Below are 21,381 nucleotides of genomic sequence, written 5' to 3'. Positions count from 1 at the left end.
TGTGAATAAACCTGATACATTTACGCCACAGGAATAGATTTAACCAAAGCCAATAGCAGGTCACAAAAACGCAATAAGAGGAACCTTAGTATTGTTTAGGGTTAAGAATCGACATTAATAAATGATTTCTAGCCACATTTGTCATAATGACAAGGTGGTGTTAACTTCAGGGACCTAACGTGATATATACATCTGTTAACATGATTACAGGGTGAAGACAGGACAGGAAAGAGGACGAAGGAAGGAATTTAACCCCATAAATATCAGGAAATTAGATACATTTAAATGAATTTGTTTTCTGTCAGCACAGGAAAATGATCCTCTAAATAAATGAGCATCAATGACATAAAAACAATGAAATAAATGAGGACTTAAGCAAATGGAAAGTTGGTCATTTGCTGTGGGTGTTCTGCAGGGAGAAACTGCTTAATGGATAAAAGAAAAGAAAAAACCTGACATGAAGAAAAGAAGTGATGTGCAATGTTGCGTGGCAACCTGCATAACATTCTATAAGACACCTGCACATATGGATAGTGATTGGAATCCCACGTTATTAACTGGCAGCTCCATTTAGTTCATCTTTAGCGAAGCCTTTGCTGTTTCCAGTAAATTTGATGTAAACCTGATATGACAGAATATAATCCAACTTCCCCCTTGCCTCAAAAATAAATCTGAAGTTTTGGGTGTGATCCAATTCCCTCTCACCATCGCCGCTGTCAGAAGTTTCTATTCATTTTCTTTTTCATTTTCTCGTGTAACTAGGAGCTGTCAAGGCCTCGGGGCTATGCCTTGGAGTTTACTTGGCTATATTTATAATTGGAGTCTGTCAACAGGATCCAGCGCATCTTGGCTGGCACGCTTTGTTACGGCAGCTCCCGTGTATTGATTTCAACACGTTCCAGCCGAGAGGGGTTTGTATGTTATTAATGCCCACCCATAGGCAGGTGTGGACACAATGGCTGCACAAATATATTTATGGATAGAATAAAAATCAAATGAAAAGGATCAGAGGGCACCGGGCAAAATTCCTCCAGGCAATATTGAGCTCCAGGCATGCTATACATCAGCATAGGAAAAGCTTATTGGTGTTGATCTCTGTGCAAAGACTGTGATTTATAATGTATGATGACAAATGGATGTAGTTATGGGCCTGCTTCTGTTGTTTCTTTAAAAAAAAGACTATACATATATATACACATTAAATACATTAAATTTTATTGGTTTTATTTTTTCATTTTAACTAGGGTATTTTTTTTTATTTCGTTTTTTGTTTTTAATTGAAGATTGCGTCACTCTCCAACAGATATAAATCTCATTATATCAAAAATGCAATGTCCCTGTCTGAACGCTCACAAAAATCAAAGCCACCTTTCATCTTGAGAAGACAGGGTGACCTGGCCTTGTGCTGCCTTTCACAATGGCTGCGTGGGTGTCCTAATTGACACCGGATTCAAAGATGAGCAGTAGCAGAGCGGGAGGCAGGCTTCATCATGACTGGGCTTGTGAGCAGTAAGGGGAGACTGCCGGAGGGGGTGGTTTCTGAGACACAGAGGACCTATGCGTTGACAGAACAGTGGAACAAGAACTAGGCCAAAGCAACCGAGCAACTGCAAGAACTTTTGAGCTCAGCAGTTGGTTTAACAGAAGAATTACAGGTGATTAATACCCCCTTGACCGTGGACGCAGTCTTAATTGTGATGGGCTTTCTGTGCACAGGAGCTGCACTTTGTCTGCAGCCCTACCGTGATTCCTAACTTGGAGCATCCTCTGCAGCACAAACCACGAGAGGGAGACAAAAGCCTTTCCCCGATAAAGCTTCCAGACATTGCTGTGCTTCACACTTGTCTCGGGGAGCATTTAAGAACATTCAAGAAACTCTGAGCGCAATTAATCATTGAGTCGTTCGGGAAAGCGATATTCCTGGTCCCTCAGCAGGTTATGAATCTCTCTACGTGCCTCCTCTTTACTTTTCTCTTCTCCTGGTCTCGCTTTTTTCATCACGAGGAGGTCCAGCCTACGCGACATCGTTTTTTGTCTGCCCAGAATGGCACAAGGCACGGCCATTTAAAGCTCTGCAAGACGCATTCCAGCGGAGATCTTAGCCAATCGGCTGGAAGGAGGGCGTAACGCACGGTACTCTGGCAAAGCAGGAGTATGAAGTTCAGGTTATCGGTGTGTCGCTGCTGTGACAGAATGGTGCGCCTCGCCGTCCGCGGATGCACGATCCTCTCCGATTCTACATTTCTCCAACTTTAACCTGCCACTTTTGTTTTACGCGGCTGCATGCGCAAAGTTCCACGAGTGTTTTCTGAGGCTCTGCGCTCCAGATGGCTTGGATTAATCCTCCGCATCTGCACGGGACTGGCGCCGCTTTCTTCATGATTGCCGTGATTCTGACAGGTGATGCACTTGCGCAGGATTTGAACAGTTATGGGTTATTCTACGCCTTGAGGTCCGAGCTGTCGGAGGACACGATATTGGTTGCCAATAATGGGATCCGTGTGCCTTTTGGGAGATCAGTGTCCATTGATCCCGTCAACGATCTGGTTACCCAAGTTCAGCCCGGAGATAAATGTACCATAACAGTCTTGGACAACGATCCCTTGTCTCAACGGCCCGGACACCTGTCTCCAAAAAAGTTTCCCTGTGAATTTGGCCCGAATGACGTGAAATATTCTCACTTTGGCTCCAGGAGTCCTTCGAGGGATAGAGTGAGATTGCAGCTCAGGTATGACACTCATACTGATACCATTATCATACCTTTTATGATGGAGATAGAAGTAATTTTCACACAGCTGGAAGTGCTAACCAAAAATATGCCACTCACAGTCGAGAAACTGCTCGGCACCAGTAACGCTATTGATAGAAGGATTTTAGAATTCACCTACGATAGAAGTGCACAGCAGTGTAAAATAGCTCCTCTGTCCAATGGGAATGTGCTGCCAAGGTATGGAAAACTTGTGGATGAGCACAGCGTTGGAACAATGATGGACTGTGACGAGTTTATTAAAATGAACGTCCGGTATCAGCACACGTTTCCTGTGAAGTCACCGAACAGAGATTACATTCCGATGCTGGTAGAGCTGCACGATAAGGAGGGTAATATGCTCAAGCAGGAGTTTTTCCAAATTTTGGTGAGGATCAGGGAGGGAGAGGAGAACACTGCGCCGAAGCCCAGCTTTGTTGCCATGATGATGATGGAAGTGGATCAGTTCGTAATGACAGCAATAACCACTGACATGCTGGCTGCCGAGGATGTCGAGTCTAATCCCGATGAATTAATATTCAACATCACATCCCCTCTGTCGATTGAGGAAGGCTACATAGTGAGCACGGATGATAGAAATTTACCAATAACCTCATTTTACCAAGGAGACCTCAAAGACTTGAAAATTGCCTACAAGCCCCCTGCTGTGGACTCAGACACTGAGCGGATTTTCCAGATTGAGTTTGAGGCTGTGGACACAGAGGGGGCTGTGTCGGACCCCTTCGCTTTCATGATTGTCGTAAAGCCGATGAACACGTTGGCCCCAGTGGTGACTAAAAACACTGGCTTGTTACTGTACGAGGGTCAGTCCAGGCCTCTGTCCACTTCGCAGAATCTGGAAATCAGCGACGAGGACAATTTAGACAAAGTCAGAATCACTGTAATTGATGGACTGAGGCACGGAGACCTGACTGTTCTGAGCTCCAGAAGGAAATTCTTCACCCCAGGTGACCTAGATGCTGGAGTTGTTATTTATCAGCACGATGGCAGCGACACCTACAGTGATAACATAATTTTCCGGATGACAGATGGCACAAATGAGGTGGAGTTTCTCTTTCCAATCACCGTTGTTCCAACTGATGACGAGCCCCCTATAATCAACGCCAACACCGGCCTGGTTTTATTCAAAAATCAAATGATGCCAATCTCCTTACTCGCTCTTAGCGCAGCAGACATCGACTCAGAAGATTCCTCAATCAAATTCACCATAGTACCCCCCTTTTCCACAGTCGGGCAGGTGTTGCTGCGTCAGTCCGAGGCCCCAGAGGACCCGTCCACCTGGAAATTTAACACAGAGGACGAATTATATGAGAAAGTAGTCATGGAATGGCTGCAGCAGGATATTATTGACGGTAAACTTTTTTACAAGCATATCGGCCCTCACAGCACCAGCACGGTCATGGATCAGTTTTCATTTAAAGTTCAAGATGACAACGACCCTCCGAACCAGTCCGGTGAGAGCTCTTTCATTATCAAAATTATCCCCGTCGACGATCTCCCACCCGAGCTCTACCCAGGCACGACGCTACAAATGACCGTGCAGGAGTATCAGCTTACCTACTTCCGGAAGAAATTCCTCCGTTACACTGACCTGGATACGGAGGACCGTGATCTGAAATACACTGTCATCCAACCACCAACAGACACGGATGAGAACAGCCCTGTTGTGTTGGGAGCTCTGGTATTATCTGAAAACCCAAATAAGAAAATCACCTCTTTTACCCAGGCACAGATTAACCACCACAAAATAGCGTACAAACCACCGGATCTTGAGCTCGGAATTACCACTCATGTTCTGCAGTTTAGGTACACCGTGGAGGATGTGTCAGGAAATAAAGCAGATGGAGTTTTTACCATATTGTTAAAGCCCGTGGACAATAAACCACCTCAGATCACAAACTCTGGATTCACTGTTCTTGAAAGCAACACGCACGTCATCACGAGTGCGGAGCTGGACACTTCCGATACAGACACAGAACGCGCGCAGATATCTTTCATTGTCACCCAGCCTCCCGTGCACGGACACTTGCGGCTTACATTTAACTACATGAGAAAAGGAGACACGTTCAGCCTGGAGGATATCAAAAACGGCAGAATTTCCTACATTCACAACGGGGACGAATCCGCTGGCGATACAATACAGATTGATGTTAGCGACGGGGTCCACGTTGTCCCGATTACGATAAAGGTTAATGTGAAGCCAGTGGATGATGAAACGCCAACAATCAGTCTGCCTGCTGGCACACTTGGCTCCTACATAGACGTACAGGAAAATGGATCCACGGAAATCACAAGTAATGTAATTCAGGGAAGAGACGAGGACACGGATGATCTCCGTCTGACCTTCATTGTCGAGGACCCGCCATCGCTTGGTGAAATTCTGGTGAGAGGTGTCCCATCTGGCACATTCAGCCAAGCTGATATCATTAATGGCTATGTGGTATATGCTCATACTAGTGGGGAGATAGGCTTCACCACAAAGGAGGACTTTTTCAATCTCACTTTAACGGACATGTCTGATGAGTGGACTGTCGGAGGAAATAGGGTTACAGGGGTCAGAGTTCATGTAACTATTCTTCCGATGGACAATCAAGCACCAGAGGTCTTTGTGGGGCCACAGTTCACCGTTAAGGAGGGCGAGAAGAATGTGATTCAAAATCTTCATATCTTCGCACATGATGCAGACACGCCCCTCGATGACCTCCACTGTACCATCATTGTGCAGCCCACTTCAGGCTACGTGGAAAATATCTCCCCAGCCCCAGGCTCTGAGAAATCCAGGTCCGGGACAGCCATTAGTGCTTTCACCATTAAGGATATCAGGCACAATCACATTTATTATGTTCAAAGCATTCACAAAGGAGTGGAGCCTGTGGAGGACAGGTTTACTTTCAGATGCTCTGATGGCATCAATTTCTCTCAAAAGCACTTTTTCCCAATCTCCATAATCCCCTCCAATGATGAAAAGCCGGATATTTTCATGAGGGAGTTTGTCGTTATGGAGGGGATGAACATCGTCATTGACACTCCCATCCTGAATGGAGCCGATGCAGATTTTCCCCCAGATCCGCTCACATTTGTTGTCAGCAAACCTCCCAAGCATGGATTTATCCTCAATCAGCTCACCACCGGCACTGTTCCTGTCACCAACTTCACCTTGGATCAGATCAGGGAGGCCTCCAGCATTGTTTACGAGCACGATGACTCTGAGACCTCAGAAGACAGTTTCGATATAATCCTGACGGACGGAAAATTCACCGTAGAGAAGACAGTAATTGTTATGATTATCCCCGTAGATGACGAGACCCCAAGAATGGCAATCAATGATGGCCTTGAAATAGAGATAGGTGACGTGAAAGTCATCACCGGCAATGTTTTAAAGGCTACTGATCTGGACTCCGAAGACGACACGCTAACATATATTATTCGGTATGGACCCGGTCAGGGCTTTTTACAGAGAACGACGCCTCTTGGGACATTGGAAAATATCACGGTTGGAATGAACTTCACACAAAATGAAGTGAATCAGGGTTTAATTGTATACATCCACAATGGCCAAGAAGGGATCCGTGACCTTGTCAAATTTGATGTGACGGATGGCATCAACCCTTTGATTGACAGGTACTTCTATATTACCGTGGGTGGAATAGATATGGTTTTCCCCGATGTTGTTAGTAAAGGTGTATCCCTCAAAGAAGGAGGCAGGGTTACGCTGACAACGGACCTGCTCAGCACCAGTGATCTCAACAGCCCGGATGAACACTTGGTGTTCACAATCACCAGAGCACCGATGAGAGGACACTTAGAATGCACAGATTCGCCAGGGACTCCCATCTCATCCTTCACACAGCTGCAGCTGGCTGGCAGCAAAATCTACTACATCCACACTGCCGACGACGAAGTGAAAATGGATAGCTTTGAATTCGAGGTGACCGACGGCTATAATCCCGTGTTCCGCACATTTCGCATTTCAATAAGTGACGTGGACAACAAAAAACCCGTGGTGACGATACACGGCCTGGTGGTGACTGAGGGAGATTACAAGCTAATTACCCCCTTTGAGCTGACAGTGGAAGACAGAGATACTGTTGACCGCCTCTTGAAGTTCACAGTCACTCAAGTCCCAGTTCATGGCCGCCTGCTTTTTAACAGCACACGGCCCGTCACCTCCTTCACCAAACAGGATCTGAATGACAACATGATCAGCTACAGGCACGATGGTACAGAGAGCTCAGAGGACAGCTTCTCCTTCACTGTCACCGACGGCACTCACACGGACTTCTACGTATTCCCTGACACCGTTTTTGAGACCCGAAAGCCTCAAATGATGAAGATTACAGTACTGCCAGTGGATAACGGAGTACCTCAGATTGTGGTCAACAAAGGTGCACCGACACTGCGGGTTCTGGACAGCGGCCGCCTGGGGGTCGTGATCACCAGAAAGTCACTGAAAGCAGAAGACAACGACAACATTCAGGAAACTGTCACCTTCAGGATTACTCATGCGCCGAAGTACGGCTACCTGATCAACCTCGGCAAAGGCAACTCAACCATCAACACTTTCACCCAAGGTAACAGCATTTTATTTTACATTACTGTGTCGCACTGTTAGATTTGGGAAGCACTCTGCAGGGAAGGTCGTTATGTGCTGTTTTCTTTTGAGCCCACACTGTAGCTCATTTTTGCTGCTGAGCAAAAAATATATAGTTTTGAAAGTCAAGTCTGTTTATGGAGCTGGAGTATGCCAGTGCCTCGGGCTCACAAGACCCAACTCGAGGAGTGCATTTTTCAAGTGTGCCTAATGTGTTTGGCTTTAGGAGAGGACTTGAGGTGATTTACAGATTACCAAAGTCACACAGTACGAGGGAATTAGAGGCATGTTCTGTGCCTCTATTTACCAAGCCACTGTCAGCTTTCCCCTAAGTGGCTTGTTAGTATTTGAACATTTGTCACACAGTTAAACAGACCGTAAATAAAGCAATAGGCTGGGCATTTGGTAAGTGCTGCTTAGGTAGGCCCTCACACACATACATACATACATACATACACACACACTGATCCTCAAAAACACAGCTATCTCGTCTTGTCACCATCACAGTTGTCAGTTTTTATTATTCTTTGGCTCATCAGTTTAGATTCCCACTCAGCATGCAGGCATACTAATTAATAAAGATTAATATTTACGCAAATACTTCTGCTTTTCAGCTGACATTGATGATATGAACGTATGCTACATCCTGAGGGACAGAGCCAATGCCACAAATGACATCTTCTCCTTCTCGATTGAAGACAGCGGTAAGCGAACACGTCCTCTCTAAATTGGGCTCCGTGGCACACCTTCACGCCTGAAATGAATCCGTTTCAGCCCAACTCTTGAAGATGGAAATATTGAATTTTTCTCTCCATGAATTTCTGAAACTTCACTCTTCTTTAAGAAGGAACTACTGAGACTTTCGTGGCTAATCTGTTTATGTAACTTTAGAAAAATCTCCATTTACTGCTACATTTTTAAAAAATTCACTTTGCAAGTTGTTTCATTCTCCAGAAAAGTGTGGCAGGTTTTAGAAAAATATAATGCTAATCTTATCAGTCCGAAAGTAGTTTGCCCATTTTGTATTCATATGGGTTTATGCATATGTAACGAGTATAACATTTAAACGAGAGCCTCCCACCACTGTAGATGTGTACCCAGACTGAGACCGTCGTGCTGGTGTTGCTGATTAGAAGAAGCAGTGTGCTTGACTGTGTCCTATTTGATACCACTCAGAGTGAACACAGTCATTTTCTGATAGGGTTGCTCTTTTCCTATAATCCCTTCAGTGGCCCTTACACATTTTCCCATCTCTCTTTCGGGAATAATTTGAGGCTTTCGCTATAGATCCTCATGATAACATCAATATGTGCATGGGTTTCTAGCAAGTGATGACTAAAATGGTGAGGGTAAAGATGGCTAGGAGACATAGTGAGGGGTTTATTTGGTTCATTTATAACTCTCTCAGTTAGGTTATTTGTCATAGGATATCTCTCTTGTCCCCATTTTAGCCTTTCTAGTTTGCTCACTGACATAGTTGCATCCAGTGTTGTGCTAGTGGGGTTTTAACTTCCAAAAATAGAGCTTATCTTTCCATGTCTTTTAGTTTAGGAAGCAAACATGTGTCATCCTCGACAATAGGCAACATTGAAATAAAACACTTGATTTAAAACTTGATTTAATTACCTAAATCAAGAAAGGTCTCATTGCATGACCCTTCCATATGGGCTAGACACACTCTGCACTGCAGCGTACGAAGCAGTCTATGAACATTTTTTTAATAAGGATCAAGCGGTACTGGTGGCTGCTCTAAATCCCCAGACAGCGCCTCCAGCACTTTGAAGAGTCTTGTTAGGGAGGAGCTGAATACTGTAGACTGGCATAGAGCTGCTCTCTGTCATGTTCAGTCATGGAAAACACTTCTCTTGTGGCGGCTCCATATTTGGATTACAGGTTATTCTATAATCAAATTTTATAATTAAACATAAAAAATGTACAGTACATTGATCAATTGATCAGTTTTATGTTCAGCAGCACCCAGTGAGATGTTCCATTTGTTCACTGGAAACAAGAGAAGACCTGAAGTTGCACTTCAGGTTGAAAAGGGCAAACCAACGTCTTTCATTATGTATGTTTTAAATAATTCATACTGACTGCAAGATGGCTCTTTGTCCTTTAATCTATGACTTTAATTGCAGTTCAGGATGTGATTTGGACTTTAGTGTGTTCCCACAACGGTACAGTAAAGTGAAATTTATTATGTACCATCCAAGTAGCAGATTTATCTGTTGGAGCAGAGATGAACAGGCTCTTGGGTGATGGATTGTCTTGGTATAAGAGCTGAGTTCTTCAGCTGAGTAGAGTTTAGTGCCAGCTAAACTTTAAATAGAATATATGTGAACTAGGAGAAGCTTTAGGAGTAAAGAATAATATGAAAATTCTGGCAAATTTACAAATACCACAATGCTGCCAAATGTTAATGTTAATTTACTTCCTTCCTTTTTAGCAAGGAATTATGGTCCTTTTATTAAGGTGGGTTTACGGGTGTTATATTTTCAGCTGTCTTTCTTGTCAGACTTGAGTGAATAATCACAGTGTGCTGAAATTACACACACTGCTGCGTTTTCAGAGAAATCGGGACACCAAATTCAATAACGGAGAATGTGTTCTTATTTTCTTTACAAGGCTGGTATCTGTATGTTTTGGGGTGCTTGTTGTCAGGTGAGTTAACCTGGCAACACAAACTCACACATACACACACGCGCGCGCACACACAAACACACTGACAGTTGTGTGTGGAACTTAATCCCTGTCTGACTCGACCAAATCTGTCGACATCAAGGGCGATGGTGTTGGCAGACACACTACTGGGCTCCTTTGTTATTCTTCATCCAGGCGTTTGCCACCATCCTTTTTTATGCTTTGCTGTCAAAAAATAAACTGCAAAAAAAGTTAGATCTAGATTATGAAATTAATTATGTGTGTCATTTTTTTCCCCCCATGGAAATTTGCAGTTCTCTCCTAAACAAGCTCATTCCATTTGTTATTTTGCTACAAATAATCAAATATCAGTTCTGATCGCTCTTGGCGAACATCATCTTTGTGAACAAGCATTTTGTGTCAGTGGTAAATCACCGTTTTTCTGTGAATTCACCCTCTTATTTAGGAAGACTTTTTTTTAAGCCAAATCCTCTCTCTGTGGATCCTCGATTTAAAATCTAATGCAGTATAATTTAAACTTTCATCAAATCACCATTTTTTCTTTTGAAAGAGCGATGGATGGATGGATGGATGGATGGATGGATGGATGGATGGATGGATGGATGGATGGATGGATGGATAGATAGACAGATAGACAGATAGATACTATAGATAGACACATACTATAGATAGATAGATAGATACTATAGATAGATACGATAGATAGATGGATAGATAGATGGATAGATAGATAGATAGATGTGCTAGTCTTATGCTGCTAAAGTATGAGTCTGGATCCTCAGTTAGCAAAGCAAACATCCCCCAAACGCCACCCCATGCCCAGACTTGTTCCCTGGATGAGGATGCGTGTCATCATACCTGCCTCAGGTTATCAGTCTAGCAGAACCAAGGTTATTCAAGCACCGAGTTTGTAGAAATACCATCTTTTTCAAGGAGAGAAGCTTGTTGGCTGAGTGAGTTTTAAAGGAAGATTTCTCGCCGTTCAAACCCGTTTGACGACATTGCGCTTTTACACGACTACCATTTCCCAAAACCAGCAAGAACTCAGAAGAGTCGGTGCTGTATATGTTATGCACTTAACCTTTTTATAGAAGCAGAGCTTTTGTTGAGTTTTGCTGAATTAATTTGGAAAATGTGTATTGTGGCCTCTGAGTCCTGGCAGCAGGGCATGAATACTTTCCTCAGCCCTGCTGCCTGACAGTCCTGCGACAGCTGGGCTGCAGGCTGCCCAGTCAAGACTTCAGCATTGGAACCTACAGAATTCACCTCTTTTGTATGCAGATTACACACACACACACACGCGCACGCACACACACACACACACAGGGCAGCACCCAGATCCAATAATCAGAGAAGAATCTGGCTAAATGTTGCATTAAGATGCCAGACATCAGCTGCAACTTAATTGGTAACTGCTTTGTCTTTGATTTCAAGCTGCTTTTCCCTTTGATTAGAATGCAATCATCTATGCCAAGAAAAACAGCCTCTCCTTTCACTCTGATATAATCAGTGTTTCAGGAAACCCAGAAAATATATACAGAAAAAGCGGTAATTGAAAATGCCACGCACTTTGAAGCAGGCTCCCGGGAGATGGTTTGCGTTTCATACATTCGGAATGTTTTCCAAGAGCAATCTTATATGGTGTGGAGAGAAGCCTTTTGGGGATTATGTGTGGGGGATCAAACTCCTCCTCACCCCCACCTTAACCAGTGTTTTCCCCTGTAAATTGAGCCTGATATGCAAGATAATCATGACAAGATATGATAAGTCACCTGCGGTAGCCGAGGACCAGGAGGGAAGAGGAGATGAAGGAAAGAAGTGCTCTCGAGCTCTCCAGATTGGTGGGGGCAAGGCTCTCTGTTGCCTGTAGTGATGGCTCAAATGTGCTGACATGCACTTCCCTCTTTAAATAAGCGGGATTGATGTTGACAAGTTATGAATGAAGTAGGTAACTGTGCATATGCAGCCTCATCTGCATATGCATAGAAACAGTGATGTAATTACTTGTAAGGCCTACAGGAATAATACCTCATCTTTTTTTCCACCGTGTTGCTTCGTGCAGAATAAAAACAGGCGAAATAATGTGTTCAGAGGAACCCTTCCCCCAATGAAGATACTGAGGAATCTCTTGAACTTGACTTGCTTGGGCGTATCTTCCACAACAACTACTGTACTCAGGGTTGGGATGCAGAATTGGAGAGGCTGCAAGTTTAGCCTGCTGAGCTACCTGAACAGATAGCATTTAAAATCCCTAACCTATTGACTGAAGCTCTTCCCAGCAGCATCAAAGCTATTTTAGGGTGTCTTTCAATATTCTAACGGTTATGGCTGGTCAAAGAGTCACAAATAATAGCCTTTTTGAGAAGAGAACATTCAGTGCTCCTGGCGCCGTGTGACATCTTCAGGGTGACCTGCTAACAGGTTTAATTTTAATTTCCGCTTAACTTCTAAGGAGAGCTGATCATTATTCAAAAATGCATTTATTTCAAACACAGGGCTGAGGGCGAGTGTGCCTCTCATTCCTCATCTCTTTTGACATTTACCTTTATATTCAGCTGTAATATTTCTTTATGTGTTTGAAGTAAACCTCATTACATCCGTGGAGCGAGCTGCTCCTCGGGTCAGAATCAAAGCTGCTTTTTCAGGTTTCTTTGGGTAGATAGATTTTAATAACTGCATCTAGTTCCAATTGTCGTGTGCTGCTGACTTTGACTGGATAATTCTTTTTAAATTAACATGTTTCTTACCTGGCTGTGCTTGAAAATCAAAGAAATACAAGAAGAGTAGAGGGAACTGCCTTTGAACATACCTTTTCAGGTTCAAAACTTTAGTTTGTTTCATTACACGGAGTAAATAATAATTAGGGAGACAGCGGTGTAAGTCCTTAGACATGCTCTCCCTTCTTTACATGCACCCCAACATGGTTATCTTTAAAAAGCAGCATATACTTAAAGTCAGTGATTCCTCCAATCGTGAACAACAAAGCAAAGACTTCTTAGAGAATTAGCATTCAGCTTTTCTGGTAGCTCTTTCCTCTCAGGCGTAAAACCCCTTTCGTATGCAAGGATTTGCAGGTAACAAGTTTGAACCGCAGCAGAATCCCGTTTTAAAACGGTTGCGAGCCGATGCGTCTGAGAACATCCTCGTCAAACAGCCGCCTCTATTAGTATGGAGCTGGTGAGTCTGTGGGACTGGGTTTTATATTCTATGGCCTCACACGGCTGCTTTCAGCAAACAGTCCACCATTATTCGGTCTGACAAGAGAGCAAACACTGTGCATTCACATGGGTCAAGAAACGCCCCCCCCCACACACACACACACACACACACACACCTCTTTTTGTTAAGTCCCCGCACTGCGTCCTTATCTCGCCTTGTTTCCCCCTTTTTCTTGCTTCCCTGTGCATGTTGGTGTTGTTTCACCCCCTCTCTTCCATTCTGTCACCAGCAGCATCGCGGTCTGGACCCATATTTAACACAGACATTCAGCAGTGCAACTTCATACTTGGATTCCAGAATCACAATCAATTATCTGCTACCTCAGCCCCAAGGTAGCACATTTTCAAATAAATCGCTATTTATTGGCAGTCTAAGTGGTCCACGAACATCAAATTTAATAAGAATTTACTATTTCCTCTTATCTCTTTCAGCGATCTCCAGACTTGCTGAAATTGTAGTCAAAGGACAAACTTGGGCTCTCACGACCTTCAGGGTGTTTAAGCTGTGCATAATTTAGTAGCGATGAGGAAGAAACCCTTGATTTTTAAATCCACACTGACCTTAACGAGAGAATGGAGCCGCTAACTCAGCCTTTTGTTGGTATTTCCACTGTTATTAAGAGTTCAGGCTCTGTTCTGTAAACCGCGTAGCGAGCTTTTAATTAGGACACTTGAGGCTGGGCGCTCTTTGACAGGCAGGAATGCCATTCAAGGACAATTACAGAACACTTTTTCAGATCTAACCTATGTGATCGGAAACACATTGGCAGCCGCGACTTTAAGAAGTCTTGATGGGCTTGAAACTCTTTGATCTGAAAGTGCGTCCCAGTTGGGATGGAAAAGCAGCCGTGCACTTTTGAATCACGACAGCGTAACCATAACACGCAATAAGACAAACTCACCCAGGTCTGCGTTCCGTCCTGGATGATACAGATATGAGCAGCGCTTAAGCCGACGCTTGGCAGCAGTAAACCCTGTGCCCCCTGTTTGAAACTGGTAACTCACAGCTGAGAACATCTTCTGCAGAGTTGCAGGCGGCTTTATAATCCTTGAGGTGTTTAGAAGTATTTTGTTTGGACTAATATTTCCAGGCGGATCTAATAGGATTATCCTTAAAAGCATAAACTTTGTATCTCTTCCCCGTATTTGTGCCCGTAGCTGCACATAGAGTCTGACCCTGGAAATATCCCAAAAAAAGTTCAGTGTTTATCAGATGAATGTGCTCTGAGTCAGAATAAGTTAGATTATGTACTCTGATCTCTGCAGGCACAGTTTGGGTTTTGGGTTCACCGTTGACAGATGACATCATTTGTGGCAACGTGGGGGGAATCTGGAGCGTAACACAGACTGCAGGGACACATGTGACCTTGCCCCTGTAATTACAATGTACAGTATCTCTCTGATACACGTGTGCCCTGGACCACAAAGAGAGGAGTGCCTACTGGAATCAGAGCACTGGGACTTCCTCTGGTGAGGTGGTCAAAGACCCGGAGAGCAACTCAAAGAGGGGTTTCCTCGGCAACATTTGCTACAGTCATGAAAGCGCATGGACACAAGATGAAATAGGTTTAATATTAGACTATTATCTAGTAGACTGTGAAGAACAGTGAGAAGGTGTAGAAATGCCACACAGTTTTACCGTAAATCACAATTTGCTGCTTTAGCAAAACAATATATTGTGTCTCAAGTTTGATTTGATTGATTTTTAAAAAAAAATAAAAACACCTCATATCTCAAATTAGTGAATAATCTTTCTTTCTTCTAAAAGAAAACCAAGAGCTACATCAGAGTTTTTTTTTTAAACTACACGTAACCTAATATTAGCTCAGCTTTTTCCTTGGTTAAACACACACGCACACACACACAAAATGATAATAAACAGGAGAGTCCTGTCAGCACTTCTGCTTAATACCTTTCTAAATACCTTCTATTCAGTTTCATCAAAGCTTAATCTTGGTATAATCACTGAAATGTAAAGACAACAAAAATAATTCCTCTCTTTGTGTTCCGAATTACAATACCAGGTTTAGATGTTAAGCTGCAGAACCTTTCCCCACTGAGAGCAAAGCGCTGCGTCCTTTAAACCTGGCACGGCTCGCTGACCCAGCGCTTTTGTTCAGAGGTGGCTTTAGTCTTTCTTTAAGGCCCCTTAAATGTCACCTTGGAGTGACCAATTTGACCGAGAGGACTCGGAAGCAACGGCGCCCAGAGAGGGCGGCCAAACCTCTGCCTAACCAGGCCTTTGGAAAAGTTTGCTTGAAGAAAGGGGATTAGGGCCTGTGAAATCATAAGAGTTCTAAATCTTTCAAGCCACAGCCAAGTCATTACTGCTGATACCAGCTTAAGGTGATTAGACCATCTCTCTCTCTCTCTCTCTCTCTCTCTCTCTCTCTGTCTGTCTCTGTCTCTCTCTCTCTCTCTCTCTTTCTCGCTCTCTCTCTACCACATACTTTCTGTGTTTCAGTGCTTACATCTCTTTTCCGTAATTGGAGGGATGAAGGTTTTCTGCCCTCGCCTGGTGCATTGTGTGAACCCAAAGACAGCTTCCTAAAGTTAATTTAAGTTGTTATGGAGGAATGTGTTTAATTAGTGCTGCAAACATTGTGCATGATGAAACATGATGTGAGAGTAGCCCGGTGCCAGACATGTCAAACAAAATATTACACAGCACAATTTCACATTAATGAGATTAATAGACTAAATGCCTGCTTACGGCCCCCAGAGACTGCAGCATTCATCACACAGTGCACCATTAGATATGACTGCCTGCGAACCTCTTTCCTCTGTTAATGATCTGAATAGACACTCTGTGCATTTTTATGAATAGATGTTTAAAAATAACACGTGAGCAAATTCCCGTCCTAGGTGAAATGGAGGAACCTGTGGGCATGTTGCCGTTAGCACAATTACTGATAAATCAGTAAAAACACCACAGCTTTTTTCCTGCTGTTTGCCCCTTCAATGAATTTTGGTTCCCAACTTTATCCGTTCTCGTCACTGGAGCACTGGCTCTGTGGGCCGCCTGTCTGTCTGCCTGGCTGAGTGTACGGATGAGGGTCCACAGGGTTCTGTGGCCCCGCGATGTCTGATGGTGACCAAATAAGGTCTGCAACATGGAGGCAGGGAGGAGACTGGGTCTGCGAGTTGGCACCGTGCAGCCTGACATTCTTTGGCTGAAAAGCCTTCCGTCCCTCATCACATATCAACTAAGCGAGCTGAGAGGACCCGTGTAGAACGGTGTAGTTACAGGATGCGTAGACCAGGCCTCTTCTGGAAGCCTCTTTGTGTCACGTCTTAAAAATACCCTGCAAATTTCTTCTTTAAAAAAAAATAAAAATAAAAAAAGTGTGTGTGTGTGTGGGGGGGGGGTCACGGTGATCCAAAGAGTTTATAAGAATGCAGCTTGAATAATGTGATTTCGATTAGAAATGGAAAAAGAGGCCAGTATGATACACGTTCTGGTGAAATGATGGTAACTGATGAATTTGTGGTTTAGGTCTCTCCACTAAAGTGCAGCGCTGCATCCTGATCATGAGATCCCTCTTCTCTGAATTCTTTCTCAGTGCTCCGAGTGCTGGTTAAAGATTAACTTGGGTGTTTTCCTCGGGGCCTCTTTGAAGTGGACTTACTCCAACCGTTGGTTTATCTTAATTGGAAAGAAATCTGGAGGAGTGAAGTCGTCCTCTGGAAATGAGCACCTCGACTTCACGGCTCCCTGAAGGCTGCACTGCAGCTTTTGCTGGACTGAAAAATCTCCAAAACTCAGTATTTTTTACTTGCTATGGCAGGATTTTATATGGACTCTGAAGAAGAATAGATTTGTTTAAAAGTAGGGGATTGGATGTGTTTTCAGTTAGAATTACATAAAGAATTCTGAAATACCAGTTTATTATTACTATTATTCTTGCATCCAGTAAAACCAGTAAAACATTTAGATTACAGAAAGGTGCTTCATATTACCACCGTACACCCCATTTTCTAGATTAAGCTCCGGATCAGGAGTATCAACTGTGTAATAATGTTATGGAGCCTATGCCAATAAATGAAGTCAGATAATTGTGGAGTTTCCAATACCTCAGCGAGGGTGGTGGTGGTGGGGGGGGGGTTTGGGGGATGGGGTTATTCACAACTCAGAGATCAGACATGCAGTCTTTATGGGTGGCATGCATGCAATGCTGCTAGCTTTAATCCAACTGGGGCGGAAAGGTCATGTCATGGACGGGGCTCGACTCCAAATGAAAGATGTGGAACACACAGGAAGAAAAAAAGTAACACTCATAGATGTTGTTTTTGTTGCTATAACCGTATTATACCATGCATACATGCATATATCACTTTACATCATGAATGAATCATGCATTCAATAATCTGCACTAGAGATGACTATGAACCACCAGTTTATGGTGTTTTGTCTGGGTACCAAAGAGAAGAATCTTCCCTGAGCCAATTCAGAACTGCAAATCAAATTATTAAAAAAACAACCTTCTTTTAGCAGCAATTGTGAATGTATCATAATAGTGTGTGTGGGGGGGGAAATCATATTCTCCTGACAGAGGCGTCTAGAAAGTCATTTTCTGGAAATAAATACAAGTATATCTGGGTTATTTTGCAGCCTGGAGAGCTGTTTCTTTTACTGTTTTACACAAACTTCAGCTTGCAGGTGTGGAAGAACCTCCTGTAACATTGTCCACTAATATCAGCGTTACTGTGTGCGAGGACATTTGTCTCTCAGCCCGATCTCTGGGCAGGTGCAGAGGCCATATCGCATTTCACACGCCATGACACACACAGTTGTAAAGTAGGCGCTCTCACACCTCCAACGTGTGACTGTGACCAGGAAGGAAACGGACACTGTGGGGGCGCTCAGCTGTGCGTAACAGATTTACTGACATTAACAGCCGGGGTTGGAAAGGTCGCAGACTCATTGGTGCCTAACACAAACAACAGCAACACTCCGAAACCCCCAACAAAGGAGTAGTAAACCCACCCCAACAGTTTCACTTGTGTTCTCCCATTTTGCTTGATGTTTAGTGGCCCAGTTATCTTCATCCCTGCACAGTAACAGGCACGCTCATTGCCGCGTGCAATGGCCTCCGGAACTGCACTCTCGAATCCAGCTTCAAAAGACGATGATGGATTAGTTCATCTAGGACAAAGACACCGTTATCTTAATTGAAAACAAAGCAATTAGCAGGAGAGCCACACAGCCCTCCTGTCGCCCTCTGAGAGTCGACATCGTGTCCTAAAGCTGCACTCGAAAACTTTTACAGATGGGATTATTGTTCCAGTTGAGCCATTTGATCTTTTATCGCTCCTATTTTGGACGGTGAGGTTTTTCTCGACAGTTTGAACCATTTCACTGAGCTAGCTTATGTGTTTGTCTCCAGGAGGGAATACCCTGAAGAACCAGGAGTTCCATCTGAACTGGGCTTGGATCTCTTTGGAGAAGGAACACTACGTGGTAGACGAGGAGGTGAAGTTCCTGGAGGTGGTGCTGAAACGGCGTGGTTACCTGGGGGAAACCTCCTTCGTTAGTAAGTCAACATCAACTCTGATTTCAGTTCCACGGAGTGAGAAAACATGTTTTCTCAAAGTTGTCCTAAATATGCAACATTTTTATTCACCATTCGTATTTTAGTTGAGCAAATCTTGAGTATCTAGTATCTTTCTTTTAGTAATTAGTAACTAAAGATGAAACAATGGGCCAACTTGAAGGAAAGTGTAGACACCCTTTAGGGCCACACATGTCCCACCTTTGACCTGCTTCTTCGGAAAAGTATTTACATTCCTATAACACAATAAACCAGACAAGCCCTGAAAGAGTGGCTGCACACACCAAGGTCACCCAAAGTTGGTGGTCAAGAAAGGAGCTTTTCTACTCCAGGCAGTTTATTGGCTGGAACTAAATGAACCAAAAAATGGGATTTGTGCCAAGCAGAAATTCTTACTACTAGAGCCGTATATTTTAATTTGAGTTTTTCACAGCAGTTTATTATGACTGTTTGAGGCGAAGAGATCGAAAACATGCCTTAGCTGACAAGCTGTTTTTCAAACTGAGACCCTTTTTGCTTCACGTGTCCCTCTCACCCTCATTTTCAAAGTCCGCACAGTGGAATGTGCGATGCAATTTGCATCCGCCAGCAAATAAGAACACACTTACAACCTCGGGCATTCTTCTGGGATAATACACGACCTTCTATTTAATGGCTTTTTAAACAGATTCTTTCCAAAACACCGCCAAGAAAAAAAAAAAAAATTAAATTGGATTTTCTTGAACACCTTCACGCATTGACATGTCTTATTTGTCAAGATCATTTACATAAAGATAGACGTGTTTCCTTTAAGGAAAAGCAGTACAAATTGTTACAAAAAGGCAACATTTTTATCAATTGCGCGCTCTCTGTGAGACGCTCATCCGCCTGGTGATTCTGATGCCATTTGCTCTCATCTCAGTCTGATCTTAGACCACGCTGGAGATGTTTTATTTCCCAACCCGCCTGAGTGAAGAGTGATCAGACGAGCCTTCTGGCACGTTGCTGCTTCACTGCGCGACACACGCGGTACAGGTGGCACGAGTCTGGAGGCAGCAGCGAGTCCACCTGCTCACAGCCGTCTCACAGTGTCGATCCAATCAAGACGCTGTGCAAATGAAAAAGTGTGTGGAGGGAAAATCAGTCCCTCTCTCCTTCCCGGGCTTTAAAGCGTGCTGTTTTTTCAGGTTCAGATGGGCCCGGACATCTTTTCTCAACGCATATGTGCAGGAAGTGGGCTTTCCTTCCCCTGCACTTGCATATCAAAGCCCACTTTTTATTTCTATCAAAGGACTGAATGGTAATTTTCCTGCAAAGCAGAAATCCAACATTCCTCTATTTGTGGCCTTTTGAAGATGCATCTGCTGCCCTTCAGCTTTCCTCCACAAAGACGCCCGTTAGCTGGTGCCAGAGCATCGCTCATACCTGACGCAGGACACATTTTTTGACATCTAAAAGACAGCCAGTCCTCTTGCCTCGGGTTGGGGTGTCCGTGGGAGAATAGACTTCCTTGTGGAGCATCTTGAACACCGTGCAACATCGAGAAAATGTTCTTTTCCTGGGGTTAGTTAGTTGACCAGCAAAAGAACCAAAACTTTCTCGAGGAACACTGGAAATATTGGTATTTGTCAAAGTTGACCAAAGTTTATGTGAATAACTCAGTTTTGTTTATGTTCCAGGCATAGACACAAAGGATGGCACTGCACTAAAGGACAAAGATTTCCGAGGAAAATCTCAGAAACAGGTGCAGTTCAACCCAGGTCAAACCACAGCGACCTGGAGGGTCCGAATTCTGCCAGACAGCGAGTATGAGGTGTCAGAAACCTTCCAGATTGTTGTGTCCGAGCCGGTAATGGCAGCTCTCGAATTTCCAGATGTGGCTACTGTGGAAATCTTGGACCCTGCTGATGGTAAGAAGGCTGTATTTTATTAATTTTTTTACTTACGCTTCATTTGAATGAATTTACGTATATGTTTGAATCCTAGTGGAGGAAGAAAATGCTTTCAATCATGCAGATGTTATAAAACAGCACGCTGAACCTAGCTGCAGTAGGTAGGCAATTGAAAATGGCAATTTAATGAGGAAATTTATGAACAGTGCCCCCCCCCACACACACACTTCCTGCAAGTGTATATGGGCAAGGTTATATGGGTATGAAAATGATTAAGTTGACCTCCCTCGCATGTGAAATGAGCAGCACAAAGCAGATGAACAGTATTCCTGAAAACGGCCTCCCAGCCGTCTTGCTACGATGTGATTATTGGAATCACTTTCTCTCATCCCAGGCTTTTCCAGATGAAAAATCAAGGATTCAAATTAATTTTTTTTTAAATTATGCCTTTTAATGTAGTTTGTTTAAATCAAATAACTTCAAAATGTTCTTCATATTTCAGCCAGTGGGAGGCAAATTAGAAATGCAATTGATCTGGAAGGGATTCTGTTGCTGTCTCCTGAGTTGTAGCTTCTCAAGGTTAAAAATGCTTGAAAAGGATTCTTAAACATGGCTTTCTTTCTTTCATTCTTACTTATGGGATTGTAATAGTTAAAGTTACGTGGTCGACTCCTATTGTTGTCTTGCAGGCACCTTAAATGTGGGTGATTATGACTAAGGG

The 21,381-nt window shown here is 43.6% G+C and overlaps 1 protein-coding gene across 1 annotated transcript in view; it reads left to right on the top strand.

Moving 5' to 3' along the window:
- The first annotated feature begins 1,997 nt into the window (after positions 1 to 1,997).
- Positions 1,998 to 21,381, top strand: part of frem2b (FRAS1 related extracellular matrix 2b) — a 34,572-nt gene continuing 15,188 nt past the window's right edge. Inside the window, exons 1-4 of the mRNA XM_057048780.1 lie at positions 1,998 to 7,338; positions 7,973 to 8,062; positions 18,625 to 18,771; positions 20,448 to 20,678. Coding sequence (XP_056904760.1) covers positions 2,328 to 7,338; positions 7,973 to 8,062; positions 18,625 to 18,771; positions 20,448 to 20,678 — 5,479 coding nt within the window. The 5' untranslated portion in view covers positions 1,998 to 2,327. The remainder of the gene's footprint in view (positions 7,339 to 7,972; positions 8,063 to 18,624; positions 18,772 to 20,447; positions 20,679 to 21,381) is intronic.

The sequence above is a fragment of the Takifugu flavidus genome, chromosome 12, assembly GCF_003711565.1.
Source record: "Takifugu flavidus isolate HTHZ2018 chromosome 12, ASM371156v2, whole genome shotgun sequence".
NCBI lineage: Eukaryota > Metazoa > Chordata > Actinopteri > Tetraodontiformes > Tetraodontidae > Takifugu > Takifugu flavidus.
The sequence above is the reverse complement of the archived record's forward strand: the minus strand, read 5'-3'. Positions and strand labels throughout refer to the sequence as shown.